We start from the raw sequence: 15429 nt of genomic DNA, 5'->3' as shown, positions 1-15429 counted from the left end.
CTAAAACAAGACAAAACAAAAAGCAAAAGCAAAAACAAAAATCATTGCTCTCAGTCTATCCAACCCTCTTCCATTCTCTTCCTCTATTTACTTTAGTTTATATCACATACACATTTGTATTTCTAGGAAGAGGTTTATACAAAGGAGCAATAAATAAATAAAGGAACACTAAATTAAGTTTTTTTTTAACATGGGAGGCATGGGTATTTTACCCCTGCTTTTAAGACTCTCTCAGTTTAATATTATCTATGCACCTTCAGTCTTCAGTTATTTGGCAATGTGTGCTTAGATGGAACCTGAATGACTCTGTTTTCACTCAACTGCTATGTTTGAGGCAACGAGGAACATGACTATAGGCAAATATAAGTGCAGTTTCCCACTGCCTCCCAATACCAGCAAACTGTGCTGCAAATATTGAAGTCTAAGATAGTCCAGCTAACTGGTGCTAGACTCATGACAAATAGAAGACTTTCTGTGTTACAAACAAAGGCATAAACAAGGTTTGAGTTCCTTTACCTATGCCATGAACACTAGGGATTGTATTGTACTTTAAAAACTAAGCATGCAAAAATATGAGATTTTTACTAATAGAAAAATAGGTATCTTTTTTTTACAGGAGAAAAAATTGTTTTATCTTATAATTACAGGTTACAGTTCATCATTTGGGGAATTTCAAGGCAGAATGCAACTATTGGCACTCAGAAAAATCATACTCCAAAAGTATGATATTTTGGAATGCTCAGTCTTGCTATTCTTTCTCCTGTTTTGTTTTTCCCCATGAAGGATGCTTTACAAACTAGAATCCCTCTATCTAGAGTGGGCCACGGAAACTAGAAACACTGATAAAGATAACTTCACCCCCCCCAAAAAAATCGTATTAATATTATAATCTCCTTGTGTATGTGTGTGAACACGAGTCATAAACAACTCACCTTATCTGATGGTAAGTCATAAGACTTTTATTAGAGAAGGCATTCATCATCCCAGGGGAAAGAATGGTGACAACAGAGAGCCAGAAATAAATAGAGCAAGCCTTTTCTGTAGCCTCTCCTAGTCTTTCACCCTTGGCTTTGTTTCATTCATTCCGACCACCTTTTGAGAAGGCTGCCATTTTGGCATCAAACCAAAGCATAAAAATTAGTTTTCATGGCCATTTTGGTCATCAGTTTTGAAAAGGCCTTGGTCTTATAAATTTCTGTTTAAATAAATGTCTTCTGTTTATGCTGATACTACCTTTGATTATAGGAATGTCAGCTATGATCATCATGTTTTAGAAGGTAGGATATATCTTTCCATACCTATGCTACACATAGAATGAAGTATCTTTGGACTCATAGGTATAACAAGGAATTAAAAAACAAGTATTTGTACATTTATAGATTGCTGCCAAGCTAGCATGAAACAAAATTAATTTAGCTCAAGCATAGGCAAATCCAAAATATCATTCCAATTAAACAAAAACTAAGTTGGTCTCAAAAAGACAAAGATCATATTTGCTCTCATTTGTGGGCCTTAGATCTCATAGAGATGTAAATTTACACAGGTACCCATAGTGTGAAAGAAGAAGCCTAACAAGGGAGAAATGAGAAAGAGAGGAAAGAGCAAGGATGGTAGGATATGGATACATATGTTCACAGTGTCTCATATACTTGCATTATGCTTGTCTTATATAACATGTCTAATGAAATAATTTTAAAAATCATTCCTATGGAATTGCTTGCTTAGCTAGATATGATAAGTTAAATGAACAAACAAAAAAGAGACAGTATGAATGAATGATTTATATAAGAATATCTTCTTGGGATTTTTTTTATTATTTTATTAAGTAGGGGTGCACTTGTGAACTGGGGAAGAGATGGACAGACAGAGACAGACACAGGGAGACAGACAGAAATAAATCAGTTTCTGTGGAGGACCTAAGAGAATATCTGATTTCCCTGGGCTAAAGTTACAGGAAATTGTGAGCTGTCCAATGTAGGTGAGCCCTTGTAGTCCTCTGCAAGAACAGCATTTGCTCAAGTGCTCTTGACCACTGAGCCATCTCTTAAACACCTAGATGAGCATATCTTGACAACTGGTGCTTCTTAACTATTCAAAAGCAAGTCAAAGAAGCAGGAGCTTGAGGCAAACGCTGCTCACATTGCATCCGCGTTCAGAAACCAAGAGTGTTGAATTAATGCTGTGATCAGCTTCTTTGTGTACATGTTTAGAATCAAGGGTTTTGACTAGGGAATGGTGACTGCTGTGGAATGTTCTCTATGCTGTGAATGTGTTGCTCTTATTCGTTAATAATTAAAGTGCTCATTGGCCAATAGCCAGGCAGGAAGTATGGGCAGGACAAAGAGAGAGGAGAATTCTGGGAACAGGAAGGCTAAGGCAGAGAGAGAGAGTGCCAGCCACCACAATGAGAAGCATGATGTAAGACACCGGTAAGCCACAAGCCACATGGCAAGGTATAGATTTATAGAAATGGGCTAATTTAAGATATAAGAACTAGATAGGACGAAGCCTGTCACAGCCATACAGTTTATAAGTAATATAAGCCTCTGAGTGATTATTTTATAAGTGGGCTGCAGGACTGTGGGGGTTTGGCAGGACCCGGAGAGAAACTCTCCAGCTACAGGTGACACTCACTGTGGGTGGATCTTCCATTCTCAATTAAGGACAGCAAGATAATCACCTACCAGCAAGTCCAGAGGCAAAACTTCAGTGTGATTCTAGACTCTGTGAAGTTGACAACACTAACCATAATACCTGCTTTGTATGCTTAAACAAATTAATAAAACAGCTTCAACTTTAAAGATAGAAATCTCATTAAAAAATATGTATCAGGAAGTAGGGATGCAAATAAAAACATTAAGATGAACAAAAAAGTCCATATCATTGAGATTTTGTGGTCTAAACTTGGAGATGGTTTTAAAATTATTTTCATCATCTGAATTCTACCAGGTTAATATAATTATACACCTAACCAAGCTAATCATAAAAAGAGATAAGACAAAAAGATAATTAATAAAACTAAAGATTAAAATATATTATATTATAATAAACAGTAATAAAATTCAGAGTTTTTTAAGGGATAATTTTAAAGCCTACATTCCAAGGGGATGGAAAATGTAAAAGAAATGAATATATTTATAGGCACTTACAATCTTCCAAATCAAATTAAGATGATACAAACAACTTAAAAGAGATCTACAAGTATCAATGGGGTCAAAGAAATAGTTAAGCTTCCCAACGAAAAATAATCCAAGATAGGATGGATTCACAGATAAATTCTACCATATTTTAAAGATGAACTAATGATAATGTTCTTCAAATTAGTCTATAAAATAGAAACCAAAATAATACCACCAAACATTTACAAAACCAATAAAACTTTGGTAATCAAGTGCAAAAATACACTAAAAGACAAAAAAAAATCATGATGCATACAGATACAAAAATGCTCAACTTTTTTCATACCAAATTTAATAACATATTTAAAAGACCATATACCATGACAAAGCATGCTTATTTTCAGGCATGCAGTGGTGTTCTAACATACACAATGCATTATGCAGTACAGCACATAAATATACCCAAAGAAAGAAATCACATGATCATTTCAATACATGAAAAACTGATCTTTGATAAAGCTTCACATCCCTTCATGACTAAAAACTCTTAAGAACAGAGGAACATATATTGTTGCAATAAAAGTTTTTAAAAGTGATAAAGCAATGACTAGCATTATGCGAAGTAAAGAAGATCTGAAAACATTTCTCTTAAAATCAAGAATGAGACAAAAGTGTCTCTATCTCCACTCTTAATGAATATCACTGTATTTGAAGGACAGCCTGAGAATTAGCGCATAGGTGAAAAGAAAAAGATGGAAGAGATATAAATAGCAAACAAGAAAGCCAAATTATCTCTGCCTTCAGAGGCTATATTCTTACAAGACCCTCAAAACACCATCAAAAACTCTTAGATATAATAAGCATCTTCAACAAAGTAGTAAGCTACAAAGTCAGTAGAAAATATCAACAGTTTCTCCATGCACCAATAATGGATATGCTAACAAATAAATAAATAAATTACCCCTATTTACAGTAGTCTAAAAATGTCATAAGAATAAATGTAAGACTAAATCTAACAAGGGAATTAAAACTCTGCCACATAAAATTGAAAACACTAAAAAAATAGAAAAAGATACCAGAAGATGATAATATCTCCCATGCTCATGAACTGGTAGAATTATTTGTACTTAACAAATCTATGGACTTAACAAAATCCCTATAAAAATTTTAAGGAAAATGTTCACATAAATTGGTATTTCAATCATTAAATTCAACTAGAAGCACAAATGATACCAATAGGCAACATATCCTGAAGAAAAAGAAGGATTCTAGAGGTTTCACAGTGTCTGATGTCTATTGTTGTTACAAAGACATAGCAACAAAATCAAAATGGCAGGGCATTAATATGGATAAGCAGAGAAATGCCACATTGGGTACTCTTGTTCTTCAAGCTTGAGGACCTGAATTTGAATCCCATCATCTATATAAAGGATTTCTGTGGTTTAAAACCCAGTCCTGGGGGGAAATAGAGACAGGTAAATCCTGGGGCATATTAGCCAGACAAATTAGCCAAGTAAATACTCTGCAAATCCAAGAAGAGACTTTGTCTCAAAAATAAGAGAGAATGTAATTAAAGAAGATATTGGAAATCAACCTATGGCCTACATACATATGTGTTCATGTACATACAGCCACACAAACACGTGCACACACACTACCTATGCTTATCTTCACACACAAAAATGCAGTAATAAAACCCATTATTTTGCATGCTATATTTCAAAAGAAATATAAAATTTAACAAAAATAGAACATAAAGCAAAGACATTAATATAGAACCTAAAGCTTTAAAACTACTAGAATAAAATATACTAACATGTAAAACTAAACATAAAAAGAGATGCAATAGTTCAGAATAATTACAATAATTGATAAATGAGATTGCATGGAATTAAAAAATATTTTGTACAACAAAGAAAGCAGTAAATGAAGAGAAAGCAAACAAAATGGAAGAAAATTTTTCTCAGATATACATCTGAAAGGGGATTAATAGATAGAATACATAACGAAGTAAAAAATAACTACCAAAACTCTCATCAATAAATAAACAAATGAAATGGATACCCAAATATGAAGTACAAATGGTCAAAACATATATGACTATTGTTTCAAATGTCTTAGCTATTTAAGAAATTCAAATATATTTAAAAAAAAGCTACATTGACATTTCATCTCACCCAAATTGAGAAAATATCATAAAAATTACACAAAACCAGAGGTGTGAATATGGAAGATGAAAGATTCCTCACACACTGATGATGAGATTAGAGTAGTATACAGTTTAGTAGTATACATTACAGACTAGTATAGTAGTAAAATGCAGCAACTACAGAAGTCAGTGTGGAGGCTCTTCAAAGATTGCAGCAGATCAGTGGAGAAGATGTGTGATTTTTACATCACACATAGTGAAATATATACAACTTTTAAAAAGCGATATTACTAAATAACACAGAAGGAAATTACAATGATGTGTGGTGAGATGACTCAGTACGTAAGATCACTTGCTGCCATGACAGGTACTATGTTCCATCTCTAGGATCTATTTCATAGAGAGAAAAAAAACTCTCACAAGTTGATCTGTGACCTCCATATTGCATGCTTTGGCATGCATGTGTGAGCTTTTTTTTTTTTTTTTTTTTTTTTTTTTGAGACAGGGTTTCTCTGTGTAGCTTTGTGCCTTTCCTGGAACTCACTTTGTAGACCAGGCTGGCCTCAAACTCACAGAGATCTGCCTGCCTCTGCCTCCTGAGTGCTGGGATTAAAGGCATGCGCCACCACCACCCAAGGCGTGTGTGCACTTTTACAAACTCACATACACAATAAATAAGATGTAGAAATTATGATGGACACATTTGTTAAAGTTATGGAAAGGTTTCCCTAAAAATATAAATTCAAACAGCACTATATGATATATGATGGCTAAATGTAAAAAAAAAAAAAAATGAGTCTCAGTATACGGTATGGTGTATTATAATATTTATCTTTTAAAATCTTAATATTTGAGCTAGCTCAAATATTAAATATGTGTGATGGCACATTCTTTTGATCCCAGCTCCTGGGAGGCAGAGGCAGGTGAATCTCTGTAAATCTGAGGTCAGTATGGTCTACATAGTGACTTCCAGGACATCCAGAGTTACATGATGAGATCCTAGCCGGGTGGTGGTGGCACACACCTTTAATCCCAGCACTTGGGAGGCAGAGGCAGGTGAATCTCTATGAGTTCAAGGCCAGCCTGGTCTACAGAGAGAGATCCAGGAAAGGCACCAAAGCTACACAGAGAAACCCTGTTTCGAAAAACCAAAGAGAGAGAGAGAGAGAGAGAGAGAGAGAGAGAGAGAGAGAGAGAGAGAGAGAGAGGGAGAGAGAGATCCTATTTCAAAGCAAAACAAAAATGTGAATGGTTTTGTATTATTGGATATCTTGATTCTGCAACTCATTACCTAGGTGACACAGAATTTTCAAATTTTAATTTTAAAAAATAATATAAATAATGTAAATATAGTTTTACCATATCTCCAACAAAGATATTTCAAGACCAAAAATATAGAAATTATATAGTATTATGGCTAAAAATTAACATTTAGAATGAACATAAATGAACATATTTTTCATTATCTTTTTCCTCAGGTCCTGAAGGATCATTAAATTTTTATCAACTAGGGATCAGTGGACTATATATAGAACCCTCTGGTTCTTAAGTGTATTTTTAAGCATAGGGAACTGGAAATAAAATGCATCCTTTTAGTCATAGTGGCCTAAAGAACAAGATTGCCTGAGAAATTGGCAAAAAATGTGCACTTTGAGATAAGACTTTAATTACAGAAAGAAGCACACAAAATAACAGGCATTGTTTCAATCCAAGAACACATAAGAATTGATAAAGTCTAAAAATCTGTTGTGTTCAGCCCAACTCATATATATATGTATATATATATGTATATATATACATATATATATGCATATCCACAGTAACAAATGCTTCTTTATATACAGCTGCAGTTAGTTAGGTAGGCAACTAGGTAAAAGATAGTCAGGGAAACAAAAAGAGATAGATGATGGAAGATAGAAGATAGATAGACAGATAGATAGATAGATAGATAGATAGATAGATAGATAATTGGTGGATAGATAGATTATTGGTAGATAGATAAACAGATGATGATATATAGATAGATTAGATAGAAAGACAGATACATAAATATATAAATACATACATAGATATATAGATACATAGGTACAGATAGATACATAGATACATAACATATAGATGGATATATATAGATGATTGATAGATAGATAGATAGATAGATAGATAGATAGATAGATAGACAGACTGATAGAGAGAGACAGAGACAGAGAGACAGATGATAGATAGATGATTGATAGACAGGAAGACGTAAGTTAAACTTATTCTTTGGGTCTAAATTGGAGATTTTCCCCCAAATAATTTCACTCTGCTAAACTCACTTCCTAATAAGCAGTACACCTGCTTAACTGGGATAAGTGCCAAGAAAAGGAAAAACTTCAGGGGAGTTAATTTCCAGAGCAACAGATAAATGGCACACCTCATTAGAAAATCTATTTAAAAGACACATTTGAGGAATGTCTGCAAGACTTTCATAATAAATTGATGCTTACACCATCACATCATTGCCATCTTTCTTCTCAGATTACTGATCTTATTTCCTCCTAATAGGGTTCAAATTCAAGTTACATTTTATGAGTAATTGCCTCCCTTATGCCAGGTATACATTCTTCACATAGATCATTTTCTTCTAATTACTGATCTGCTTTTGAAATGAGTATGCTTTGTGGGACATTTGGGAAATTTTCTGAATAGTGATAGCCACCCTGATACAATGTCTGATAACTTTTCCCTGTTGTGGTAAGGAGAGTAGATTACGACCCTTGTTTTGTGCAAGAAATTCTAAAATTACTATAATATTTTCACATACTCTGAGTCCGAGGAAAATCATAAGTAATTTCTTACGAAACACTATTTGTTTAGACTTGTTATTGTTTAAAGAGAAACCTGTCCCTTCAAGAACAACAGAAGGTATTTGTAGGACATTTCAATCAAGTGCACTAATTTTAGTCCTCAGAGAACTGCAGCCAACCCTGTTTCTGTAAGGGCTCACTGGTTTAATCTGTAGAAGCTTGAGTCAGGCCTCCAGCAACCTTCAAGAGAACCCAGCTTCTGTTACTAAGGGACCAAATTTCTTTTCTTCCTCACACGTTTCCATTGGCCTTTAATTTCCAGGGGAGAAGTAAAGGCAATGAGCATAACAGCAGAGTGATCCTACATCTTGAGTGCTGGCTTTTCTCCTCTTGTAGCTATTAATAGCTCCCCAAGAGCACCCTGTTTTGGATTGTTAAGCTATATAGATATCCCAGGGGTAGGCTTCATCCCCTATGAAGTCAGTAAAGCAGAAGTGCATTTCCTCAAATTTCCCTAGATAGAAACTTCCAGGCAAGTTTGGAGTCGGAAAAAGGAAGGCAGAATGTAAGAGGTGATGTAGCCATAGTTTGCCCTGTGAAGGTTGATGCTGGGTGTGTCTTTTCACATTTTCCCTAGTACTTTGGTGATTCTTGTGTTGCAACATCCTGCTTGGTCTCTACTTCCTGATGGCCTGTCTCCTTCACAGTTCTCTAAGGCATGGCATAGCAGTTCATGACCAATACCTCACCTAAATCGTTTCCACTTGAGCTGGTGAGAAACAGATGAAGGTTACAATCTGTCCTTATCCTCTACTTTGTTTCCATCTGTCCTCTCAACTCTCAGCATGCTGACTTTCCACTCAACAGCAGACACACTCAAAAGTCTTATATAACATGCTTAGTCAGCTTCCAGGACTATTACAATCCCTATTCTGTACCAGGCGAAGTATTTCTGCAGCTCCCAACACATAGAACACACCAAAGAATGTTTGAGATTTTTTCACTTTGCATTTGGCAAGAAATCAAGGAGAACTGAAATACTTTTCAAATCTATTTATATTTAGCATCTTAAAATTTGTCTTTATTATAGTGAATAATCCAAATAATAAACTTTGAAGAAAAGAAAGTGAGATACTATCTCTGTCACAGACAAGGGAAAGGAAACTCCTACTCATACTATGTGAAGGCTATTTGCATGTGTTCCATGAGTAGAATACAGGGCAAATCAGATCCAACTCTGAAAATGAGAAGTTAGGAAACTTGCTGGTTGAAAATTCTGCCCCTAAAGTCAGTACAGTATGTGTTTAGTGGAAAGAAATTTTCCTTTTTCTTTTGAACCCACTTTAATTGTTTCACAGTGTTTATCAACTGTTACAAAGCCCAGTGGTTGCCATTCTGGCCTTCAATATAAATTACAACGTGTTTCTTTCTGCTGCTAGTCATGTTTTGAAAATATTAATAATTACATATTGAAAATATATTGGGATAATACAAAAGAATCATCATGAATACATATATACTACTTCCTAGTAAAAATTTAAATTATACCAGTTAAAACAGTATTGAAAATATAAAAGTAGTTTTTATTCTTTAAATATCTTATTGAAGTAAAATTTTTCTTGTGATGAAACATCAAAAAACTCATTAAGAACTGACTAGATGATCTTAGCCATTTTGACAGGTGTAAGATGGAATGCTGGTGAGGATGTGGAGCAAAGGGAGTTTATGTTGGGAGTTCAAACTTGTTCAGCCACTTTGGAAATCAATATAGTGATTTCTCAGAAAATTGTGAATCAATCTATCTCAAGACCCAGTTATACCACTTTTGGGCATATACCCCAAAGGAAGCTCAATCAAGGGAACTTGCTCAACTATTTTCATAGCAGCAATATTCATAATAGCCAGAATCTGAAAACAACCTAAATGTCCCTCAGCCAAAGAATAGATAATGAAAATGTGGTGCATTTACACAATAGAGTAGTCCTCAGTTGTTTAAGAAACGGCATAATGAAATTTTCAGGCAAACAGATTGAACTATAAAAGATCATCCTGAGTTAGGTAACCCAGTCCCAGAAAGACAATCATGGTATGTACTCAGTTATAAGTGGCTACTAGCCGTAAAGAAAAAGATAACCGGGCTGGAGAGATGGCTCAGAGGTTAAGAGCACTGACTGCTCTTACAGAGGTCCTGGGTTCAATTCCCAGCAACCACATGGTGGCTCACAACCATCTGTAATGAGATCTGGTGCCTTCTTCTGGCCTGCAGTCATACATGCTGTATACATAATAAATAAATAAATCTTAAAAAAAAGAAAGAAAAAGATAACCATGATACAATCCACAGACCCAGAGAGGCTAAGTAACGAGGAGGGCCCAAGGAGGGACACATGGATCTCCCTAGAGAAGGTAAATAGAATAGATTTTGTGGGTGGACTGGGGGCAGATGGGAATGGGAAGAGGAGGGATCAGGTTTAAAGAGGATGGAGGGAGAGAGTACTGGGAGAAATAACTGGAATTGGGGGGAACATTTCTGGGTGAGGTAGAAACCTAATACAATGGAAACTCCCAGGAATCCATGAGGGTGACCCTAACAAAGACTCCTAGCAATAGGGAATATGGAGCCTGAACTGCCTATCTCCTGTAACCAGGCAAGACTTCCAGTGGATGGACTGGGTCACCAACCCAACCACATAACCTTTGATCTGCAATATGTCCTGCCTAGAAGATGTGCTGGGGTGGCATAGGAATCATGGGAGTAGTCAACCAATGACTGGTCCAGCCTGAGACCCATGCCATGAGAGGGAGACCACCCCTGAAACTGCCTAGGTGGCAAGGTCCCAGAGGCTAAACAGTTCAGAGACCTAAGACAGAACCAAACATGACTGGCAAAAAAAAAAAAAAAAAAAAAAAAAAAAAAAAAATGTTCATGTAATGATGTCTAAAGGTATTCTGCTACACTCATAGGTTGGTGCCTAGCCTAATTCTCACCAGAGAGGTGTCATCCAGCAACTGATGGAAACAGATGCAGAGACCCACAGCCAAACATTAGTCTGAGCTCAGGGAATCCTGCAGAAGAGGGAATAAAGAATTGTAGGAGTCAAAGGGGTCAAGGACACCACAAGAAAAACCACAGAATCAACTAAGACTCCCAGGGTCCCACAGAGACTGTACTGACAACCAGGGAGCCTACGTGGGACTGATAAGGCCTTCTGCACATATGTAACAGTTGTGTAGCATGCTCTTCTTGTGTGACTCTTAAGAGTTGGAGCAAGGGCTGTCTCTGACTCTTTTGTCAGTTTTTGGAATCCTATGTCTCATACTGGGTTGCCTTGTCCAGCCTTATTACATGGGGATGTGCTTAGTCTTACTGCAATTTAATATGCCGTGTTTAGTTAACATCTATGGGAGGCCTGCCCTTATCTTAACAGAAATGGAGAAGGAATGGATGGGGAGGACATGCATAGGGGACGTGGGATTGAGGAACTGGGAGGAAACTGTGGTCAGGATGTAAATAGTAATACTAATACTATTAATAATAAAATCATTACAAAACAACTCGCTAAATGGATGAAAGGAATTAGAATTTTAATATAAGTGAGTGTGTCTAATATATACAAAGATTGATATGAGGTACAGATTTTTTTGTTAGAATTGTGCCAACTCTTTGAACTTGTATTCTTTTGGTTACATAAATGAATCACTTGAATTTTAATAAGCTAAAAGCTTTTGAGTTTTTTAATATTTGTTTCCTTTTAAACTTCAACTTTTATAATTTTTTTATTTCTTACCCATTGATCATCATAATATGGCATGTTTTTCTGTGTGCCTGTTTTTGTTATAATATCCATTTGTCAAGTGCTGTGGGATGTTCTGTATGTCAAATATGTTGCTCTGATTGGTTAGTAAATAAAACACGGATTGGCCAGTAGCCAGGCAGGAAGGATAGGCGGGACAAACAAAAAAGAAAATTCTGGGAAGTGGAAGGCAGAGTCAGAGAGATACTGCCAGCCGCCATGATGACAAGGTGATGTGAAGATGATGTGAAGATGCCGGTAAGCCACGAGCCATGTGGCAAGGTATAGATTTATAGAAATGGATTAGTTTAAGCTGTAAGAACAGTTAGCAAGAAGCCTGCCACGGCCATATGGTTTGCAAGCAGTATAAGTCTCTGTGTTTACTTGGTTGGGTCTGAGCGACTGTGGGACTGGCGGGTGAGAGAGATTTCTCCTGACTGTGGGCCAGGCAGGAAAACTCCAGCTACAAGAAATACAAGTTTGTGTTTGCCTAGGATGAATGGGTAAGAACAGAAATAAATATGGTTGATGAATTGGATATGCGCACTAAATTACAAGATAAAAATGAAGAGCTCAGTCAAGACTTGAATTTCATACAAAAGATATTTGCTGTACTCAGCCAACCAAGAAAACATGACCTTTTCAGATATTCACATTATGAAGATGTCTTTAAGGATCTATTAATGGGTAGGGACTGATGAATTTGGTACAAAATTTCGTAAGTTCCATGAAGAGAGACATGAGTGTGAAGTATAAGAATAGATGTTGTGCCACTGATAAGAAAGCTCAGATTTATAAATCATTTGTATTTATGGAGCATAGGCTGTAATGAATTCTCTCAATCCACAGAGACTTTAAAAACCTGACTGCAGGGTCTTCTTGTTGGAATGACTGGTTTTGTCATTAATAAATATAGACATTATAAGGAGGAAGCTTCACAGAGGAGCTGTTCTTCATTTTGAAGACTAACTGAAGTATTAACCATCAGATAAAATGTCTGTGACTGGTACCAATTCATAGCACTTGATGACAGTACTTCCATGGAAAATATATCCTATATTTAAGTAATCTAATCTAAAAATCTAATTGAAGCTAGCTTTGCATTTTATAGAACAAATTTTTGTATCTGCTTATGAAATTAACTTAGAGATACTAGATTGACATGGAGCTCTTCAAAATATATACTATAAAATGAGTTAACTATGATTTGTGGTCATATTTAGTTTTGAGGTTAAAGTAAATGAAATTATGTTTTAATGGAAAGGATATATGAAATATGGCAGTCCATTTAGACTTAGTAAAAGTGCAGTTTTCTAGAGTAATCTAACAAATATTTTTTCACTTAAAATTCTGTCATTTTAAATTATAGATAATGCAACTGCATTTTCTTTTTAAAAATTATGAAAGTGTACAGTAAATTCATTACCTATTAGAGCAGAAACCTATGGCTCTCATTGTTTGGTATTTTGGTCTTATCTCTCTGGTAAACGATGCCAAACATAGTCCAACTACCAAAGATATAGCTGGCAGAAATCATAACATTCATGCCTCTGTATCCATAAACTCCAATAATAGACATTGATGCCTTTATGATATTTATATTACAGTTTTAGCTCAACTAGCATATCAATTATCTGGTACAAATAGTAGGATCTTGATAAGTAATTATTGAATGACTAAAATTCCATGAGAAGGAGAGGATTCCTGATTACATAGATTCCATTTCTCAGTGTCCAGATGCTAAATATCCTGCTGTCAGTGGAAGTAAAGAAAAAATGAGGGGAGGGGGAAAGAATGTGTAGGAAGTGCACAATAAGATGACAATGAAATATTTTCACTAGTAGTAAACAGTAATGGGTATAAATCCATGCATCTACTCATGGAATATGTACTGAATACCCAAATAATTCATTTCCTCCAGGAACTCATAGTCAATAGAGAATTAAAATCAGTGTCAGGTGTGGAGGCAGATATATATAATTCCAACATCTAAAGTATCTTTGAACGAAGAGATAAACAATGAATCCTAAGGTTGAATAGGCCATAATGAAAATCTGCCTTTTCTCACTTGCATTATTCCTGCTGTGCTCCAAACACATAAGGGGCATGTGGACAATCAAGATGCAGTAACTCATTATGAACAATTCTGGGAAAATCCTCTTGACATTCTCTACTTTCTGAGACTGAAAATAGGCGGGTTAGTAGGAGGGGCAGAGTGTGCCTGGAAAAGAAACTTGAGAGCATACGCCAGTGAGCCTTAGAAATAGTTCCAAATATCTTGTTCGTCCAAAATTATTTAATATAGTCTGCACTTTATTTTGTCAAGTGTAAAACCCATCGGTTGTTCTTCCTTCATAGCTGATTAATTCAGTTTCAAAGATAAGTCTCCACCGGACTTTTTAATCATCGTTTTTTATGAAGCTGCAGCATTTAGCCTGCATGAAGCTTTAAAGATGAGGACACTGATTGCATTTTCAAATCAGTGAACACAGTAGACCAAGAAAGGAAATAGAAGAAACTGACTCTGGTGATTCACATCATGTCTGCATGTGTGTTTATTTCCTCACACTAAGTCGGGGTGGAAAGAAACAATGGCACACCTTAGTAGAACATTTGTCCTTAGATTTAAAGTCCCAATGTAAGGCCTCTTACCTGAAAAGTTTTTGTAATCCACCAAGTCAAACATAACGATAGCAACCGCTGACCATGTGATTATCAGAGCGATGACCAGAAGCCAGGCTGCAGGAGAGCTGAAGGTTGTCACGATGTCTTCCGTGACAGTCCTCTTCAGCACCTTTCCAGGGGACTTGGGCACAGATCCATTTTTGTTGTCTATCACAGCTGTTGTTGTAGATGTACTTCCTAGTTACACAGCCAGAAAATAAAGTATAATTCATAAATGAACTTCAAATATAAGAAACGAGATAACACAGGCTATATGAGTCTAGTAAACCCTTGGTGCTATTTTCTATAGTGGAACATACTTGCAAAGTGTAAGACAATAACCCATAGTCCATCAGGACGTTACCCCAATCTCAGGATTTTATCCTGAAATACAGGGGTTTAAGTGATAAGTAATCTCCAGTACAATTTCCCATTCTCATTATTAGAAGCTGAGTTTGAGGGCTAAGATGCCTTTTACTACTATGACCTTTGATTTGGGTGCTCTTGAAATTCAGAAAGCAAGAAAAAAATCCTCTTATGGAGAGAATAAAAATTAATGATAAAGTAGTTCAAATGAATGAAACTTTTCTTGATTCCCTGTTTTAATTGCCTAACTTGCCCTCACTGACATCATTATGTTTTGGTAGGTACACAGAACTAAGATTAATGTTGGGAGAGTTTAGAATATCCATTAAGTTGGCTTCAAGAATCTATAACTCATGTCACAATTTACAAAATATGAGATAGGAAAGTTATAAACAAATAAGTTAAATGTATCATTTTAAGTCTCACCATTCAAAAACAACTTTTGTTAAAATGTTCTAATTTTTTCCCAATTTTCTCCAGATAGTGTTAAATGTATAAATATGCTTTATTTGTTTGTAACAAGATATGATCATACTTTTATTTGCTTT

The 15429-nt window shown here is 35.6% G+C and overlaps 1 protein-coding gene across 3 annotated transcripts in view; it reads right to left on the bottom strand.

Annotated features, from left to right (window-relative positions):
- The window catches only part of Trdn (triadin), a 394997-nt gene that overhangs the window by 306961 nt on the left and 72607 nt on the right, over positions 1-15429 (bottom strand). For all 3 annotated transcript variants that reach the window (XM_052751301.1, XM_052751302.1, XM_052751303.1), the window contains exon 2: positions 14504-14713. In XM_052751301.1, the coding sequence (XP_052607261.1) occupies positions 14504-14713 (210 nt within the window). The remainder of the gene's footprint in view (positions 1-14503; positions 14714-15429) is intronic.

The sequence above is a fragment of the Peromyscus californicus genome, unplaced genomic scaffold (genome assembly GCF_007827085.1).
Source record: "Peromyscus californicus insignis strain IS unplaced genomic scaffold, ASM782708v3 Scaffold_22__1_contigs__length_63687245, whole genome shotgun sequence".
Lineage (NCBI taxonomy): Eukaryota > Metazoa > Chordata > Mammalia > Rodentia > Cricetidae > Peromyscus > Peromyscus californicus.
This window is presented reverse-complemented; position numbering and strand designations above follow the sequence as displayed.